The following is a 20,871-nucleotide window of genomic DNA, read 5'->3' on the forward strand; positions in this document are numbered from 1 at the left end:
CATATTTCTTACATAAAGCACATTGGTTATGGCCGAGTTCCCATCTTCCCCCTTTCTCCCGACTCTTGCCCCGGCCCCTCTGTGAGCCGGACCCCGCACCACGTGGATTTGACCGTCCTCGTGGTGCCCACATCATGGCTGCTGCCATTAATTCAGCCTTGCGTTGCATCTTCTGATCTTTTTTCCTATCCTCCTCTTTATCCCTATTTGCAAAGACTTTTCGAGCTACCTCCATTAATTGGATTAATTGCCAACTGATCCACTTGTCTCAGGGGGGCTGTCAGGGAAGCCTGTTCTGTTTTTGCCCGAGTTCTAGCTGTGACCGGTTCGGTCATAGCAGATGTTCCCGGCGCTGAAGTGGATGGGATAGGGTCCACGGACCTTTCCTTTGGGGTGGATGTTAAAAGCTGTGATCTATCCACCTGGACCGATCGATCCATTGCCTCTGACCTTGGGGGACTTTTTAGGTATGGAGATAGTCGATCTAATTGTGCCATAAAGTCTGCCACTCCTCCCGATTCCTCCCCCTCTGACCCTTCTTCGAAACCTCCCGGTGGTACATAAGGTGGGGGGTGAGGAACTTCCTCGGGACAACTAGGTAGCACTTGTACAGATTTCTGTAATTTGTTAAGGGTAACATGTCATGATAACAAGGCTTTACACCGCTGCATTTTAAGTCGTCGTAGCCAAGGGGGTGGATGATTCAATAAATCCAGCCACACATCTATATATGGACCCTGATCTGGGTAGCCTAACATTGGGTGGAAGACCCTACGATGTACCTGCACGGCAGTGGGAATATCAGGTGTACCCACCGGGGGCCACCCAATCCCCAGGTTGGGCCATTCAATTTCACAAAATTTTCGCAATTTCTGCCTATCCCATTTACACCCATAATCCTGAGATTGGTAAGCCTCCTTAAAATGTTTCATCATAACCTCCAGAGGGGTTACCTCTTTAGTTTGTCTACCACCCATAATCCTCCCACATAAACAGACAAGAGAGAGAGAGGAGAGGAAATTGAAGAAGAGGGTAAGGGGTCCCACTTTCTTCAAACACAGCAGGGGATTTTTCACATAGACACCCACTCACACACGCCCGACCCAGGGAGCCGGATATTCACGGTCTCCGATGGGAACTGCGGACGCCACTCACTTTCTACTGACCCACGGTGCTGGAAACTCACAGTCACCAATGGGAACTGCAGTAGGCTCTCTCTCTTTTCCAATCAGACTTGACAAGTCCACCCACTTTATCTGTTAAGAGAGGGTGATCAGTCCTCTCCTCCGTCCCTGCTTACAGGGAGGGATTATATTTCCCATCCAATACTTGCCTGAAGGCGTCTTCTCCTTTTTTATTCCTCTTTCACTGCTGGCCAGCCCCAGTCCTGTTCTTCTCACCTCTCACCAGTGGTTCGTGGGTTCGTCAATTGCCGACAGCAGCAGTCAGCCGTCTGGGGAAGTCCCTCGGATTCAAAGGGTCCGATGGCGCCTGGGATATTCCCTCCAACTCACCGATCCACTGACTGTCGGGATGGACCACCCAGAGGGCCTCAGGGCCCCTCTAGTCCTGGCGGAGTCTCGCCAGAAAATGTTGCAGCAATCTCGTTTTCAACACAGAACAAGAGACCACGAGAGGTGGAAGAATTCAGGTTTATTTGCGCAAAGCATTCAGAGCATTAACATGACAAATTCTGAACCCCCTTTACATGCTGGGGTTAGTTCTTTTATACCTTATGATGATTTCAGCCCAAGCCTGGGCATTCATCTATGACCTATTTACCAAATATGGATTTTATGCTTACAAAATACCTAAAAACATATTTTGTCCTGCGAACAAAACATAAGAAAGAGGATGTGGTAGAGAAGACAGGATGTCTGTAAGTATATGCTATTTTTTACCATTATCTTACACTTACAAAAATGCTTCCATGACCTTCCCTTGATTGCAGCTTCCTTGTTCTCAACTTTAGATACATTGTTAACTTCCTCTAAACAGATTTCCTAATTATTCAGCGTAATACAGACAGAGTTGCTTTCTGTCCTTATGACTTATATATTAGATACTTATAGTATGCTCAGGAGCTAGCTAACTTATATAAAATGTATCCCTTTTCTGGTCCTTCTTCACCCTCATGAACAGACGAGTTCCTAACATGAAGAATGACACCAGACCCACACCCATGAGAGCCACACAAGATGCCACCACCACACTTCCATGTAGAAAACAGACTCACACCCACTCAGAAGATGAGACACGACCACGGACCAGAAGCTGCACTGCAGCTGCATCACTACCCACTTCAAACCCCTCTGAGCCATACATGAAGCAAACCGACACCCACTATGAAGATGCAGCACGACCACGAACTCGAAGCCAAACAGCAAGATCACAGCTCACCAACTAAATCCCCCAGCAACTAAGACTAACCTGAGCACAACCAAGCCCCCACCTGAACAGAACATGCCTCCAGCCAATCAGAACACGGCCAACCCCCCACCCAATCAGAACACAGACAAACCCGCTACCAATGAGAATACACCCCCACCCAATCAGAACACAGCCAAGCCCCCACCCAATCAAGTCACACCCCCACTAGCAGTTAAAAGGAAGAAGCAGCTGCAATCTCATATCACTCTGAGAAGCACAGAGCTGAAGAAAGAAGCCTGAAGATGATGAATAGAAACGTTGCCTAGATACTGCCAATCTTACACGGGAGAAAACCCGAATAACCAAAGATCCACATACAAATATATACATACACACACACACACACACGTGTGTGTGTGTGTATGTGTGGTATTCAGCTTTGTTCAGATAATAGTTGTGCTTTTAAAGTTGAAGAGATGTTTCTGCAGAATCTCTTAAAAAGTGAGAATAAAAGGGAAAAATAGTCCAATTTTTCAAGTTGAGCAACAAAAGTTAAGGTTAATCTTCTGCCAATTATTATTTCAAAGTCCAGTCCAGTTAACCAGAAAAAAATTCTCAAAAAAATAAAATAAAATAATCCAAGTAAAGTTTGACAGCTAGCAATGTGTTTTATTTCACTGCTCTTCTCCTCTTTTCTGTCTTCTGCCTTCTAAACAATCTTTCCCCTTAGGATACTCTTCTATTTTATTTAGAAAAAAATAAAGTTCTCACCCCAAACTGACACACTTTTCCTTCTGGACTTCTTTCTTTCTGGGGCTGTCACGGCTTTCTAGAGGCTTTAATGGCTGCTTCCCTCTGCTGCTGGGCTTCAGGACCTTTCCTGGATCAACCGGAGACTTTGCGATTCCCCTGGGATTCAACAGGATGTGCTCCCTTCACTTACCGTCTCTCCAGGGCAGTTTGGATCCAATTGGACCATCCAACTGTGGGCGTTTCGGTGGCTTTTCCCGGAGCTCCATAATTGCTGCCATTCCACTGTGACGTCAGCCCCTGCCCTGCAGAAATGTTTTTTAAATGGAACACATTATTAGATATAATGACATTCTAAATGAAAAGGGTGAACTCAAAACAAAACAAGAATTAGATGAACAAGGGATGAATATGAATTGGTATTTGTATTTGCAAATACATTCAAGATATGATCAAAAATAGTAAGATGGATGGGTTTTATAAAGAATTGACTGAGTTAGATAAAATCTTAATAGGTACTGAAGAGAGGATGATTAAAAAATTATATGGTTATCCATTAGGAGTGAAAGTAGAAGAAGAGCGAGTTAAAGAAACAATGATTGCATGGGGGGGAAATTTTTCATATGGGATAGATTTGGATAATTGGCAAAAACTATGGACGAGAAATTATAAACTAACAATGTCAGTGGCTATAAAGAGATTTTGTATGAAATGTTTTACAGGTGGCATCTACCCCCAGCAAGAATAGAAAAGATGTTTGAAAATAAATTGGCAAAATGTTGGAAATGTCATCAAATACCTGGATCATATTACCATATGTGGTGGACAAGCATAGAAGCTAAAAGATACTGGACTGAAATACACACGTAATTGTTAAAAATGATAAAACAACATATAGATCTAAAACCAGAGCTATTTTTATTGGGGATTTTAGCCTGAAGGTTATAATAAAGAGATAACATACTTGATTATTAATGTACTAACAGCAGCTAGAATTGTATTTGCACAAAACTGGAAAAATGAAACAATCCCAACAGAGGACAAAACGATTAAGAAAATAATTGAATGTGCAGAAATGAGTAGATTAACAATGGTAATTAGAGAACAGGAAGAAAAAGAGTATTATAAGATTTGGGATTTATCTTATGGATGGTTAGATAGAAGAGTAAAAAACTGAAATATCGGTTAACTGTAATAATATACTATAACTGATTATCATTGAATAAGAATATGAATATCATTTAGTAATGATGAGATTTGTTTTTGAAAGGTTATATAGAATTGAAATTATGTGGTTAATGATAATATAATAATGGAATAATATGATACAGATTGTTGACTAAAATGGTCTATGAATATAATCAAATAAGAAATGTATAATAATACTACTATGCACACAAGTTATATGTACCCAACTGACACACTGTAAAATTGAAGGATGGTTTTATTTGTTGTTTTGTTATAAAAATAAAAAAAAACTTTTAAAAACAGAGGTCACATTGAGCCAGGATGGATGCACTGCCCTCATCTTGCTCTTTCCTAAGTTCATATAAACATGCAACCAATGCCATTTCCATCCCACACCCAATCCAGAAAGCTCACTGAAATGAGGATTCATCCAGGGTCCACCAAAATTATCCAAGTATGATGTGGTCCAGCCATTGTTCCTCGAGTCAAACTGTGTCAAAGTGAGTCCTCTTTCAGAGGCAGGGGAACAATTCCCATCTCTCAGGGATGATTCATGCTGGCTTCACCTCAACTGTGGGTTTGTTCCCAATAACAGAAGATTTTCTGCCTCCACCCTCCCACCACTCTTGCCTCTGTCCTCTCTGTTGCTCTCATGGACATTCAGACTCTCCACAGCTCATTTTTACTCTGTTTAAAGAACTGAAGCTGTAAGGAGGAATGACAGAAAAGGAGCATGGAGACAAAAGAGGAATCAGACTAAACACTCTAAGTAGCCACAAATGGGCTAAGTCCAGTCCCTCTTGAATTCCATTGACCCTTATCTAACAAGATAGTACAAACCATTCATTTATTAGCTACTTATGGATAGGCATGACTAGTAATTAATCAGTCTCACTGGAACTTCACATGTGGTCTCAATGTTTTGCACCTGGCACAACATTTGGAAAGTCTTTTTTGGAGGTAGCCACCATGTTGCTGCTTGAGCAGAAACTTACAAACCCACAAAATTCCTAGGTTGCAAAAGAGTCCTAAGAGGGACAGCAAACTATCCTGCAGAATCAGAGATCAAAAGTTCCACTTCTGGGAGGAACAATTATTCACAATGGCTTGGTTTTAACAAAATCTTGCAATTCTGAAAATGCTTTCTTGTTCTTCATGTTATAACAGAATAACAGAGTTGGAAGGGGCCTTGGAGATCTTCGAGTCCAAGCCCTTGCTGAAGCTGGAGAACCCATACCATGTTGCCCAGTTCCTTCTTAGAAGGCTCCAGTGTTGGAGCACCTAGAACTTCTGGAGACAAGCCCTTAAACTGATTAATTCTCCTGTCAGGAAATTTCTCCTTAGTTCTAGTTGGGTCACTCCTTGGAGAGGTTCCATCCATTACTTCTTGTCCTGCCTTTAGGTCTTTTGGAGAAGAGGTTGACAGACTTTTCTCTATGACAGTCCCTCAAATATTGGAAGACTGCGATCATGTCACCCCTAGTCCTTCTAGACTGGAAAACATACCCAGTTCCTGCAATTGTTCATTGTAGGTTCAGCCGCCATCCACCTAATCATCTTTCTTGCTCTTCTCGGCAATCTTTCTATAGTCTCAACATCCTTTTTTATATCATAGCAACCAAGCTGAATTTAGTATTTAGCATTCCAAGGTACTATAAAGTGGTACTAACACTTCACGTGATCTTTATTCTGTTCATCTGTTAATACAGCCTAGGATTTACACTTCTGAAGACAAGCCCTTCTACTGAGATACAACAATTACTACCAACCTGCCTTAATTGAGGACCTGTATACTGCACTAGTCAAAAAGAGGGCTGTGGAAACATTAACAGACCCCTCACATCCTGGATATAAACTGTTTCAACTTCTACCCTCAAAACGACGCAATAGAGAACTAAGCACCTGAACAACTACACACAAGGACATTTTCTTTCCTAAATGCCAACACTCTGCTAAATAAATAATTCCCTCAATACTGTCCAACTACTTACTAAGTATGCACTATTATTACCATTACTATTAATCTTCACATTCTTCCATTCAACCATCTCCTTCCACTTATGACTCAGTGACTGTAACCTTGCTGCCTGTATCCTTATGATTTTTTGTGACTGTTTCCTAATATGATTTGATTGCTTATTGTACCCAATGACTATTTTTAAGTGTGGTAGCTATGATTCGTGATGAATGTATCTTTTCTTTTATGTACACTGAGAGCATATGCACCAAGAAAAATTCCTTGTGTATCCAATTACACTTGACCAATAAAAATTCTTCTCTCTCTTCTCTCCTCTCCTCTCTCCACTCCTCTCTTCTCTTCTCTTCTCTTCTCTTCTCTTCTCTTCTCTTCCATTAATTGTCCTGTTAGGAAATTTCTCCTTAGTTTTAGTTGGATCATTCCTTGATAAGGTTCCATCCATTATTTTTTCTCCTGCCTTCAGGTGCTTTGGAGAAGCAGTTAACCGACTTTTCTCTGTGACAGTCCCTCAAATATTGGAAGGCTGCTATCATGTCACCTCTAGTCCTTCACTCTTAGACTAGACATACCCAGTTCCTGGCACTGTTCTTCTTATATTTTAGCATCCAGTCCCCTCATCATCTTTGCTGCTCTTCTCTTCACGCTTTCTAGAATCTCAACATCTTTTTTTATGTCACAGTGACCAAATCTCGATGCGGTATTCCAAGTGTGGTCTTCCCAATGTACTATAAGGCGGTATTGACATTTCATGTGATCTTGATTTTATCCCTCTGTTGATTTAAACCATGACTGTCCCTCCCCATCGAACATCCTTCATGCACTAAGGAAAAACCTTGGTGGTATTGCTTGGTCAGTCGGTGATTAAACAACTGAATATCATCAGCATACGAATGTTAGTCGACCTTGACTGAGAAGGCCTTATTGATGCACCCTGAAAGACATTGGATTGAGCCCAATATCTTCCCAACAACCAACATTGAATGGAACCATCAGATGAAGGAGAAATCACAAGATTAGAAACTGTTACTTCAGGTTCTAATTTCATCCACTACCATGTGGTTATAAAAAGAAAACTTCCTTCCAAGCATTGGCATGATCAATCACAGTTAGAAAGGTACAACTGATTCTCATGTGCCACAAAACCCCATTAGCACTCTGAGTAGCTGACCAACTATGGCCCTGGTCAAACTCCAACTTGTTTGAAGGGGGTCTCTTTCACAGAAGTCACAAATTCACAAATTCAACATGACTCCATCTGCTCTGGGCATTACAAGAAACACAAACGTGTTTTTTTTTTCCATTTGGGTGTATGAGAAGCTATTGCTACAGGGATAGAAAATTCGTTTTCCTTGCAATCATCAGAAGTACAGTAATTCTTAGTGTATCCCCTGTGGATTTCTAGATACAAAAACTTCCAAGCTATAAAAACATGTTTGAGTTCTCCAGATGGGGGCAGAAGATGAGACCTTAGCCTGTCTTGCACAGAGCTCACTCCTCGGTTTGAAGAGATTCCCTTGTCTTTGTTTCCTTTGTAATCACAGCCCAAACACAGGTAAGAAGAAGCATCTTTGCTATAAATTTGTTCTGTGGCCATCCAGGTGGCACAGGTGGTGTTTGATCTGCTAAAGGTCCAGTGAAATTTCAAGTTAAACCTTCAGATCAGTTTCTACATAAACTTTTATTTCTGTCCTAGGAGGGAAGGTGATAAGAATGACCAGGCAGGAGTCATGCTATGGTTGATGTTGCTGCACTTCTGGCTCCTGGCTCCAACTACAGCGAAGAGGCTGCAAACCATGTGTGTGTTCAGGGATTATATCCCATTAGATAAAAACTACTATAGGTCTGGTGATCTCATTATTGGTGGGAATTTGCCCATAGGAGTCAATCTTGATTCTACTTCCCCTCACTTTAATACATCAAACCTTCCTTTAGATAATGGGTAAGTTTCAGCTGGAGGACAAACATACAGATAAATGGTCTACTTCCTTTAAATTCTAGGGTTTCTTTCAGAAATACTCCTTCTAGTATTCTGCACTGTCCTAGTGTAGTAGACATCTTCTGCTTCTCTCAATAAAGTAGCAAGCTCCTAAAATAGGCTGGAATTCTCAATCTCTTCCTCGTGGAGATGATAAACAACAAACATGAAGAGTAACAGATAACAGATCATCAGAGTTGGAAGGGACCTTCATCTAGTCTTACCCTGCACCCAAGCAGGAGACCCTACACCATTTCTGACAAATGGCAGTCCAATCTCTTCTTGAAAGTCTCAACAGATGGTGCTCCCACAACGTCCAAGGCCAACTTCTGTTCCATTGATTGATTGTTCTCAGTGTCAAAAAGTTTCTCCTTATTTCCAGGTTAAATCTCTCCTTGTTCAGTTTCCATCCATTACTCCTTGTCTGGCCTACAGGCACTTTAAAAAATAGCTTGATCCCCATGTCTCTGTGACACCCCCCAAATATTAGAACACTGCTGTCATGTCTCCCCTGGTCCTTCTCTTCACTAGACTAGCCAAGCCCAGTTCCTGTAACCATTCTTCATAGTTTTTGTCTCCAATCCCCTAATCTTCCTGGTAGCTCTTCTTTGTAATATTTCTAGAGTCTCAACGTCTTTTTTATAATGTGGTGAACAAAACTAGATGCAGTACTCTAGGTGTGGTCTTACTAAGGCTTTATAGAGTGGTATTAGTACTTCCCTTGATCTTGATTGTATCCCTCTGTTAATACAATTTAGGATTGCATTAGCTTTTTTTGGCTGCTGCTGCACACTGCTGGCTCATATTTAACTGGTTGTCCACTAAGACTCCAAGATCTCTCTCACAGTTTCTGCTATTGAGCCTGGTTTCAACCAGTCTATATGTGTCATTTGGGTTTTTCTTGCCTAAGTGTAGGACTTTACTTTTCTCTACATTGAATTTCATTTTGTTAGATACAGCCCAGTGTTCTAGTCTGTCAAGATCCATCTGTTAGCTATTCCTGCCAGCTTAGTATCATCGGCAAATTTGGTAAGTTTCCCTTCTATTCCCTCATCTAAGTCGTTAATGAAAATATTGAAGAGTTCTGGGCCTAAGATGGAACCTTGTGGCCCCCCACTGCTTACTTCCCTCCATGTAGACGTAGACCCATTAAGGACTACTGGTTGAGTACGGTGTGCCAGCCAGTTGCGAGTCCATCTAGTGCTGCTGCTGCTATCTATTCCACTTTTTTCTAGCTTCCTAAGAAGTAGGTTAGTACATTAGAAGCTGTGCTGGCATAGTGAAGAATTTGAATTTCAGTATTAATCTGGACAGCTTTGGAATCAGCATTGCTCATGAATTATGGCCTTCAGTACATTTATGAGGTGACTCCCACTTTAGACCTGTGTGCAGCAATGTTTACCACCCCTGAAGAAGTTGCTCTAAGAGAGATTCTAAATTATTAGTGTGATAGAGGAGTAGTTGGGAAGTATTACAACCATTGGAGAAAAATGAAGGTGGGAGGAATAATAGAGGGGTATAAAAGAGCCCATTATATGGAGGGAAACTGTAGTCTGTTTTCTGACAAAGCCATTCAGGTTTAGCTGAGAAAGATCCTTAAAAAAAACCCAAACCCAATAAAATGTGGTTGTTGCTGCACCAACCCAAACACTGAAGCAAACTCTACAAGCACACAACCTTAACTGTAATATTCCCTGTGTTTTTCGTACTATAGACCCATCTCCAGTAACTACCAGCAGATCCTTGCATTGATGTTTGCTGTCTCCCAGGTCAATAAGGATTTTTTTCTGCTCCCCAACATCACCCTTGGCTTCCACATCTATGGCCATTTCCAGAGTGAGATATTTATTGCCTTAAACAGCCTCTCCATGCTCTCCTCACAAGGCCAAGTGGTTCCAGGTTACAAATGTGGCTGGAAGGGCACTCTGTTCTCCATCATTGGTGGCCTCAATCCCAAATCCTCAAGGCAGATGGACTCCATCTTCAGCATCTTTAAGGTCCCACAGGTAAGAGAGCTCTCTTGGATACAATATGGAATAGACAGAGATCAGAAGGTTACTCAAAAGCAAAGAGGTAGGGGTTGCGGGGGCTCATCATGAGCATGTGACTCTTAGTTAATTCTTTATGAAAGGGTGGCCATCGTTTTATTGCCATTCATTCTCTGCATCAGATTGTTAGTTTTTCTCTTGTATTCTAATGAACCTCAATCAATAAAAATGTTTAACTGGTGTAACTGGTGTAACTGATAGCTCTTCCTAAGATGGGGGCACATCATGACCAAATGACTCTTAGTTAATTAAATGGTGGCCATCTTTTTATTGCCATTTATTCTCTCTATCAGATTGTTTTTTTCTCTTTTCTTCCGATGTACCTCAACCTATAAAAATGTGTAACTGGTGGCTTTTTCTAAAACGGGAAGGAGATTAACCTTGCTACTCTACATGAGTCAAACTGACTGTTGGGGCCATCGACCTCACAATGCTGACCCCTAAAGTCAACATCAACTTTTACTTTGTCTTTGAAAAAACAATCTCTTTTTCTCCAGCTCGGTGTTGGATTTCAGGGAGAGAAAAGAGTTCATCCTTCCTTCTTCCGGATTAATCCCAAGGAATCTCCTCAGTATGTGGGTTTAGTCCAGCTGCTCCTGTATTTCCAGTGGAACTGGGTTGGGCTTCTGGCCCCTGAAGATGAATGGGGAGATGGTTTTGTCTCAACTCTGAAGCCAATACTCCAGGAGAAGGAGATCTGCCTGGCCTTCTCTGAAAGGCTGAAATCACACGATCTTGAGATTATAGTGAAAAAAATACTTCTCAATTTCCACACTTGGTCAAAAACTAAAGTGATTCTTCTGTTTGGAGATTATCATTGTACTTCAAGTGTACAGACAATTATTTTTCTCTATGAAAATAGGAGAAACATAACATTTCAGAATGTTTGGATCTTAACCTCCCATTGGAAACTTAGTGTGGAGGAATTTGAAAACGCATTGCTATTGTTAAAGGCTTTCCACGGAGTCTTGCATTTCAAAGACCACACCGGGGATGTCTCAGAATTCAATCAGTTTGTTCTTTCTTTAGACCCCTTGAACCCCCAAGGAGATGTCTTTCTCCCTCGATGGTGGGAAATAGTCTTTGACTGCAAGATCCATAAATTAGGAGAGATCCCACCAAAGCGGGGGAAACCATGTACAGGAAAGGAGAATGTGCAGAATCTGCCCAATTTCACTTTTGAAACAAGAATGACAGGTGAAAGTTACAATATCTACAATGCCGTTTATGCTGTGACACATGCATTACATGCAATGTTTGCATCCAGAGCCCGACCAACTGTGATGAGGTTTGGAAAGAGGATCTCAAATATCCAGTCATGGCAGGTAATTTCTATGGCTTCTTAGAGAGGAAGCTTCCCATATGCATTTCTTCAATTACTGTTTCAATATCCACATGTTATCATATCAATGCATATTAAAAGCAATTATTAGAAATATATGAATTAAGAATAATATTTTGTTGGAAGAGTATTTATTTCAACCAATTATTAGGGATGATACCAGAAAAAAATGATCAGAAAAGTATGTATGTCTTAACAACAGCAAGGTTTCTATTTGTACAACATTGGAGAAAGGAAGAAGGACCGCAAGCAGAAGAAAAAGTTAAGAAGATACTAGAATGTGCAGAAACGGATAGACTGAACATTAAATGGAAAGAAGACACAGAATATGATCAAACATGGAACTTATTTTACCAGTGGTTGGAGAGTAAAAATGGAATATGTATTGTTAAGCAAATTAAATACCCAGGCAACACGATGTTTATTGAGCACTAAGAAATGTAATTAATAGAAAATTAATACATCTTCTTACAAAAAGAAGAAGAAAGACCTTTGTAAAGTCCTGAAAGGCTTTAGTGTTTGCCTGGGTTTCAGGAGGTAACCATGACAGGGAGTAGATGTCAGCTGGTACCACAACAACAATCTGGCTGTGTTTGATAAAAAAAGCTTCAACAAGTCAATAGAAGTCCTAGTTGGCATATGGAATGGAATGGAATAGAATGGAATAGAATAGAATAGAATAGAATAGAATAGAATAGAATAGAATAGAATAGAATAGAATAGAATAGAATAGAATAGAATTCTTTATTGGTCAAGTGTGATTGGACACGCAAGGAATTTGGCTTGGTACAAATACTTTCAGTGTACATAAAACAAAAGATACATCCGTCAAGAGTCAAGAATCATAAGGTACAACACTTAATAATAGTCATAGGTTACAATAAGCAATGAAATCCTTCTAGTCAATAAAAATTGTAAGGATAAAAGTGACTAAATTGCAATCATACAGTCACATGTGGTAGGGGATGGGTGATAAGGAGTGATGACAAGATTAATACTAATAGTAGTGCAGACTTTGTAAACAACTTTGTCCAAGTGTTTGTTCTGACCCAAGCCTTGTTCAAATTAAACAAACACAAACCGTGTAGAAAAAGAAACCTTTTTAATGTGGTGCTGTGAATTCTGTGGATTCACAGCCAAGAGTCATTTAAAACTAATTGTCCAAGATAAGAGCAAGCCCTTTCAAAGTTGCAAAAGGCTGCCAAGAACAAAAGACTAATTGCAGATAAATATCCAAAGCCATAAGTTTCAAAAACAAATTGGAGTAAGCAGGGATTCAACGAGAACTCTGAGTATAAAAAACTTCTTTGCTTCCTGCAAAGAACCAACCACTGAGGGCTGGCTTTTATCCCTTATGGGAGGGGCCATCATCTTCAAGCCTTACTTCCGAGTTGCCCATGGTGTTTCAACTACTCTCTCCTTTCTAGTAGCCCTCCACACACGTGCACCGAGCACAGACTCTCCGGGGTCCTCTCTGTCAATGCTGCCAGACTCCACAAGCTCTGTAGGCAGCACCCCACTCTCCGATAGCCTGGCCCCATCCCTGAATCACACGCAGGCTCCTTGCTAAAAACTGTCCTTGTGTCTAATTATTCTGGTGTGCAGTGCTCTATAGCATTGTTTTGATGGTAGGAGTTGAAACAGCTTATGTCCAGAATGTGAGGGGTCTCTAAACATTTCCACAGCCCTCTTTTTCACTCGTGCAGTATACAGGTCCCTGATGGAAGGCCGGTTCGTAGCAATTGATTTTTCTCAGTAGAACGGCTTGTGTCCAGTTATTCTGTGTGCTCCAACACTGGAGGCTTTTAAGAAGGAACTGGACAACATGGTATGGGGTCTCCAGCTTCAGCCAGGGGTTGGACTAGAAGATCTCCAAGGTCCCTTCCAACTCTGTTATTCTGTTATAACATGAAGAACAAGAAAGCATTTTCAGAATTGCAAGATTGTGTTAAACCAAGCAGTTGTGAGTAATTGTTCATCCCAGAAGTAGAACTTTTCATCTTTGATTCTGCAGGATAGTTTGCTGTCTCTCTTAAGACTCCTTTGCAACCTACCAATTTTGTGGATTATTAGTTTCTGCTCAAGCAGTAACATGGTGGCTACCACAAGAAAAGACTTTCTAAATGTTGTCTCAGGTGTAAAACATTGAGACCACATGTGAAGTTCCAATTAGACTGATTTTTTTACTATTCATGCCTATTCATTGGAAGCTAATAGATGAACTGTTAGTACTATCTTGTTGTTAGATAAGGATCAATGGAACTCAAAAGGGACTGGACTTAGTCCATTTGTGGCTACATAGAGTTTCCTCTTGATTCCTCTTTTGAATCCATGCTCCATGTCTGTCACTCCTCCTTACAGCTTCAGTTTGTTAAACAGAATAAAATTGAGCTGTGGAGAGTCTGAATGCCCATGAGAGCAACAGAGAGGACAGAGGCAAGAATGGTTGAAGGGGGAGGAGAAGGAGAAGATTAATAGTAATAATAATGCAGACTTAGAAAATAGTTAGATAGTGTTGAGGGAATTATTTGTTTAGCAGAGTGATGGCATTCAGGGAAAAACTGTCCTTGCGTCTAGTTGTTCTGGAGTGCAGTGCTATATGGCATCATTTTGAGGGTAGAAGTTAAAAGAGTTTATGTCTGAAGGGTCTGTAGATATTTTCAAGGCCTTCTTTTTCACTTGATATACACATCCTCAATTGAAGGCAGGTTGGTAGTGGTTGTTTTTTCTGCAGTCCTAATTACTCTTTGAAATCTGTGTTTGTCTTGTTGAATTGCAGAACCAAACCAGACAATTATAGAAGTGCAGATGATAATTGCAGAACAACCTGCATCTCCCTCAGTATGTAACCCAAATCCAACTTGTACAAAGACAATTCATTTTAACCTTGGTTCATGTTTTTATAGTTTAAGAACCTATGTGACACACACACACACACACACAAACAATTTGTTCAGTTTTACATTTATTGCACTGCTCAGCTTGTTGTGTGAATGCAGCCAGTCTTCGTCCATCTGAACACATAAAGCAAGATTCAAAATAGTCTTAATGGGTTGTTTGTCTCAAAACCATCATTTTTATTTTATTTTATTTGGTTTGTCAATTGTTTATAATAGGTATAAGTAAAAACATAGTTATGAATACATGGATACATATAAGAAAAATAAAAGAAACAATAGGACAGGGACAGTAGGCACATTGGTACACTTATGCATGCCCCATACAGACCTCTTAGGAAAGGGGTGAGGTCAATAGTAGAAAGTCTAAGGTTACAGTTTTTGGGGTTTGAGAAAGAAACCAGAGTCAGGTAGAGTATTCCAGACATTGACCACTCTGTTGCTGAAGTCGTTTTTCCTGCAATCAACTTGGTGTGATTAACCTTGAGTTTGTATCTATTGTGTGCTCTTGTATTGTTATGGTTGAAGCTGAAGTATTCATTGACAGGTAGGACATTGCAATGTATGATTTTATATACTATACTTAGATCGGACTGAAGGTGGTGTAGTTCTAATTTTTCTAGGTCTAGAATTTCAAGTCTGGTGGCGTAAGGTATTCTGCAATGAGTAGAGTGGAGAACTCTTCTTGTGAAATAGTTCTGGACTTTCTCAACTGTGTTAATATCAGATACATAATGTGGGTTCCAGACTGATGAGCTATATTCGAGTATTGGTCTAGCAAATGTTTTGTATGCTCTAGTTATTAGTGTAATATTACCAGAGAAAAAGCTACGTAAGATTAGGTTAACAACTCTCAATGCCTTTTTGGCTATGTAGTTACAGTGGGCTCTAGCACTTAGATCATTAGAGATGAGTACTCCAAGATCCTTGACAGAGTTTGGATCATCAACAAGGTCTTGACTATTCAGCCTGTATTTTATTTTCTGCAAAAATTTTGCCAATATGTAAGACAGAGCATTTATTTGTTGAGATCTGAAGTTGCCATTTGTTTGAGCATTCTGATACATAGTCAAGGTCTTTTTGAAGGGTAGCAGCATTGTCTGTGGTGTTCAATAGCTTTACATCATCAGCAAAGAGAACTCAGTTGCTCTTAGTATGATCACAGAGGTCATTTATGTAGAGTATGAAGAGAGTTGGTCCTAGAACAGTGCCTTGGGGGGCACCGCTGTTGACAGGTACAGAATTTGATAGGACACTCTCAATTTTGACCATTAATTGTCTGTTTGACAGGAATGCTTCTATCCAATTATGCAGGTGTCCAGAGATACCATAAGATTTTAGTTTTAGGAGTAGTTTGAATCAAAGGCTTTACAGAAGTCTATGTAGATTGCGTCTATTGCTTTGCCCTGATTGAGTTGTATAGTCCATGTGTTCTTGCAGTGTAAGAGTTGCAGGTTACAGGATAGTTTTTTTCTGAAACCAAATTGTTTATTAGAGAGTAGGTTGTTTCTAAGTGGAGGATGATGGATTGGTTAATAATTGTTTCCATGACTTTACAGGTGACACAGCATAAAGAGATTGGTCTGTAATTTTGAACTGGGCTGGGGTCTTCCTTTTTGAAGACGGGGATGACCATGGCTTATGATCATAGTTTTGGCAAGGAGCTGGTCCTGAAAGATTTTTCAAAGATTATGCTTAGAGGTTCGGCTATGGCAGTGAATAGCTTTTTTAAGAAGTAGAAACATGTTCTGTCCGGTCCAATAGATAGAGATGGTTTTAGATTGTGTAGTGCTTTTTCAACATTGTCTTCTGTAAAATCGATATGTATCAGATCATTGTAGTTGTCTGTGGTTCAACTAGGAAATATTGAGCATGATCCACTGCTGTTTACAAAAAATGAGCTGAAGAATGTGTTAAAGATGTTGGCTTTAATGGTGTCATCGTTGCAGTCTTTACCATTAGGTCCTTTCAGGGATGGGATGGACCTTGAGTCTTTTAGTTTGTTGTTTACAAAATTGTAGAAAGCGCAGGTGGAATTGGTGCGTAGAAGGTTTTCCTCTTGTTTAATGTGATAATTGGTGCATTCAGTCTTTATCTGGTGGCATAAGTTTTTGTATCAGCTTTTGAAGTTGGCAAACAAAAAAAAATCAGACTTTTCTGCATTATTGGACAGACATTGAACTTCTCTGAATTGTGAAGAGACAAACCAAGGCAAGCACTTTCTTTTCCTTGACTATATTTCATCAAACATGGCTCTGGCATGTGCTCTGTTCAATTCTCAGCTAGAGAAAGTCAGAGGAATTGTTGCTAAAGTGAATTTATCAGTTACAAGAAATAAGTAAATACTTAAAACTGTAATCAAATATCACCGATGGAAAAGCACATGATTAATTTTGGGATGAGGCACTGAAATCATTCAATGTCATTATTCTGGTAATGCTTAATTTGAAGAAACCATGATACAAAAGATCAACAATAAAGATTTCTTTTGTAGTTTCAGAGTAAATATTTGGCATTATTGCAGATTCCTCAGTTCTCCACCAAGGGAATCATCTAGCTTTGCAGACATAAATTCCACTTCTCAAGATAATCACCATGTTCTGAAAGAATCCATAACCGTAGCTCTAACCAAATACTCCTATTTTAAAGATCTGTTTTATTTCAGATTCTGCCCTCTTTGAGGAATGTGCAGTTCAACAACTGTGCTGGAGAGGAAATCTCCTTCTCAGACGATGGACTGGGATCTGCTCGTTTTGACCTTCTCAATTGGCTTTTCCTGCCCAATCAAACTTTTGTCCCCATGAAGGTTGGGCAAGTGAATCCTGAGGCTCTCCCAGGCCAGGATTTTACCATTAACTCTGATGGAATCATCTGGGCCACAAAGGTGAGCTGCAAGGAAATATTGTAAGTCCAGGGAGAGATTCATTATCTTCTTGAAATGCAGAACATTTTTCTAACTTGAAAAATAATCAGTTGAGTCAGAAGTCATGACAGTCATTTGGTGAAGAATCTGCTTTTCATGTAACACAATTGAGGCCTAATTTTCGTCATTCCTCAAAGGGAACAGTGTCTGCTTGAAATGCAGGATGCAGTTACATCAAGAAACAGTGATTTCCATAGACTATTTCTGCTCAGTTGTATCCTCAGTGTACTTTCTTTTAGAAATGCTGTGGTTCAGTCCACAAGCAGAAGTGGTATTCAGCAGGTTCTGACCAGTTCTGGAGAACCAGTAGTGGAAATTTTGAGAAGTTCAGAGAATCAGCAAATACCATCTCTGACTGGAGATTATACAGTATCCTTCCCCTGCCACACCAACAAAGCCTTCCTTTGCAGGATGAAACCCCACTTCCAATCTCGGTTGAGAGCTTGAGAGTGCCATTGAGCTGAATCCCCCAGCAGCTGTTCCTGTTTTTAATAGACAATGGTGAACAATGTGATTAGAAGTGATTCTGGGCATATAAATGGGGAGGTGGAATAGAAATAGGAATGTGGGAACCAATTAAACAATTCATTGGTATTTCTCTTTCAGACCATCCCGTTTGCCAGGTGTGGCAGGAAGAGGTGCCAGGCAGGAGAAAGGAGAAGAGTTTCTGAGGGCAAGCAAGTTTGCTGCTACCAGTGTGATGCATGTCCAGAAGGGACCATTTCTAATCAGACAGGTAGACCAGACTTTAAACCTTAAACCTCCAGAATTAAAGGAAGACATTTATTTAATCAATCTATTTTTGTTATTGTTGTCATTTCTGATGAGATTGACATCCACTCATACTGCCCCACCATAGAGGATACTTTTCCTAGTGCTCAGCAATTGCTTGCAGTATATATTTAGGACAGAATTTGTGAATCCCCAATATGCATTTCCACTCCTACTCTAACATCCAATTGGGAAAACCAACAAGCAATCTTTTCGGAGGAAGTGGGGTATGTGGTCCAAAGCTTTAATTTTTTTCATTTAGTGCATGCTTCTTCCATCAGCTCTATCAACCTCTGAAAAAATAGACCTGCCAGGGAGAGAGAAGATCCATCTATCTCTCTTCAATAGAGGAGGAGGAATCAAAAAAGTCTGAATGGACAGATCTGAAGTACAAAGCAGAAAGGTTAAGGCAGGTATGATATATACACAAACAGAATAGCAGCATTTCTGGATAACAGATCTGTTGGTCCTCTATGGGTTCCGTTAGAAAGTGAGGGAGAAAATAGGCAGTAATCTCAAACTGAAAGCCATATTACCCATGGAATTGGCCCAGTGAATGGCTAGCTGGAACTGAACAAATCCTCATCATCGGCTAATCAGGATCATCTTAAAGGAAGAATTATTTGCTCCTTTTGATGCCCCATCAATAGCACAGTGGGTTGTTACCCTTTGTGGGTAGGTCACCAGCAGAAAGGCAACATGCATATCACCTTTGTGGGAGGGATAATATGCATGGCAGTTGCTCAAGAAATCCTTAGACAAAAACTTTTGATTTCAGATGCAGCTCACTGTGAACCCTGCTCAGAAGACCAATTTCCCAACAAGGACAAAGACCAATGCATCGCCAAGAAACGCCACTTTCTTGCATATGAAGAAACCCTGGGATATATTTTAGTTTTTCTTGTTCTTTTTCTCTCAGTGATCACTTCTGCAGTCCTGGTAATTTTCTGTAAACATCATGACACACCGATTGTCAAGGCCAACAACCGAGATCTCACCTACATCCTCCTGGTCTCCCTTCTGCTCTGCTTCCTCTGCTCCTTCCTCTTCATTGGTCAACCACGGAACATCACTTGTCTCTTCCAACAATCTGCTTTTGCCATTCTCTTTGCCCTTGTGGTTTCCTCTGTGTTGGCAAAGACCATCATGGTGGTTCTTGCCTTCATGGCCACCAAGCCAGGGAACAAGACAAGGAAACTCTTAGGAAAACCACTGACCAACTCCATTGTCATAGCCTGTCCCCTGATCCAAGCAGTCCTTTGTGCCACTTGGCTGGGAACCTCTCCCCGTTTCTTAATTTGGACTTCCACTCCTTGTTTGGAGAGACCATCTTGGAATGTAAGCAAGGCTCAGCTGTAATGTTTTACGGTGTCCTCTCTTACCTAGGACTTTTGGCCCTTGTCAGTTTCACAGTGGCATTTCTAGCAAGAAAATTGCCCGATAGTTTTAATGAAGCCAAGTTCATTACTTTTAGCATGCTGGTCTTTTGCAGTGTTTGGATCTCCTTCCTCCCCACCTACCTGAGCGCCAAAGGGAAGTCCATGGTGGCAGTGGAGATCTTCTCCATTTTGGCCTCTGGAGCTGCTCTCTTGGCTTGTATTTTTTTCCCCAAATGCTACATTATCCTACTGAGGCCTGATCTGAATTGTAGAGAAAATATAGTAAGAAAAAAGAATTTCTAATTAATGCTGGGATTGGCCTCAGTTATATTTAGCTTTATGGTATGTTTAGAATGTGAAAAAAATTCTAATAAATGATGATGTGAAGGAGGAATTTATCCATAAAACAATTCCTTATCAAGTTCTGCAAATGCTTATGATAATCCTGTGATCAGTCTTTTGTTTTCATGTTTTCCAAGTCTCCTTAGTGAGGTCCAGTGCCCTGCATGGAAGGAAAACTGGTTTTTAAAGATGTGTTTATTATTTCAGATATTCCTAAGTTTATATGGCAAAGGAAAAAAACCCAGAATTACATACAAACTATTGCAAGATGCTAAGAAAAAAGGGGGTTGGGTTTGCCAGGCCTGAAATTGTATTTTGAGGTGGGTTGTCTAGTCTGGTTAAAAGAGTGGGTGAATTTCCAGAATAAGAGGCTATTTGAATTAGAGGGCCATGAATTAAGGTTGGCACAGTTATTTATGGTATGATAAAGTTAATGTTGATTTTAATAATCACTTTGCTAGACGTGGCATACATTGGAATAAATATAAAACATCTCTATGATGTCTCCCTAAGAAGCTTTTCTAAGAAAAGAAATTGTGGCAAAGCCAGAGTGGTGGACATTTGGTAAAATATTATCCTCAACTCTGGTGAACCTACATTAAAGTTGAGGGAAGAACTTGAATTAGAAGGTTAGGTTTACTTTTACTTTAAATATCAACAACTGAAGGAACGGTTTAAATCAGAAAAAAAAGCCACAGGTCACAGCATCGACTTCAATGGCACCAAAACCCGAGCCACTATAGAAAACCCCAGCCACAGAATTATCAGAGAAGCCATAGAGATTGAAAAAAGACCTGAAAGCATGGATAGAAGAGATGACTCCACCAGACTGTCAGTTATCTGGAAACCTACACTCACAAACAAAAAAATCTCCACACCAGAAGCCAAGCAAACACCTGGGCACAAAC

At 40.4% G+C, this 20,871-nt stretch overlaps 1 protein-coding gene across 1 annotated transcript in view; it reads left to right on the forward strand.

The window, feature by feature from the left end:
* The first annotated feature begins 10,634 nt into the window (after positions 1-10,634).
* The window catches only part of LOC148128342 (vomeronasal type-2 receptor 26-like), a 32,944-nt gene continuing 22,707 nt past the window's right edge, over positions 10,635-20,871 (forward strand). Inside the window, exons 1-4 of the mRNA XM_087922557.1 lie at positions 10,635-10,683; positions 10,790-11,634; positions 17,214-17,432; positions 18,078-18,207. Of these exons, the coding sequence (XP_087778683.1) occupies positions 10,647-10,683; positions 10,790-11,634; positions 17,214-17,432; positions 18,078-18,207 (1,231 nt within the window). The 5' untranslated portion in view covers positions 10,635-10,646. The remainder of the gene's footprint in view (positions 10,684-10,789; positions 11,635-17,213; positions 17,433-18,077; positions 18,208-20,871) is intronic.

Source organism: Pseudonaja textilis, chromosome 1 (genome assembly GCF_049901715.1).
Source record: "Pseudonaja textilis isolate UNSWEBS1 chromosome 1, rPseTex1.2, whole genome shotgun sequence".
NCBI classification, from domain to species: domain Eukaryota; kingdom Metazoa; phylum Chordata; class Lepidosauria; order Squamata; family Elapidae; genus Pseudonaja; species Pseudonaja textilis.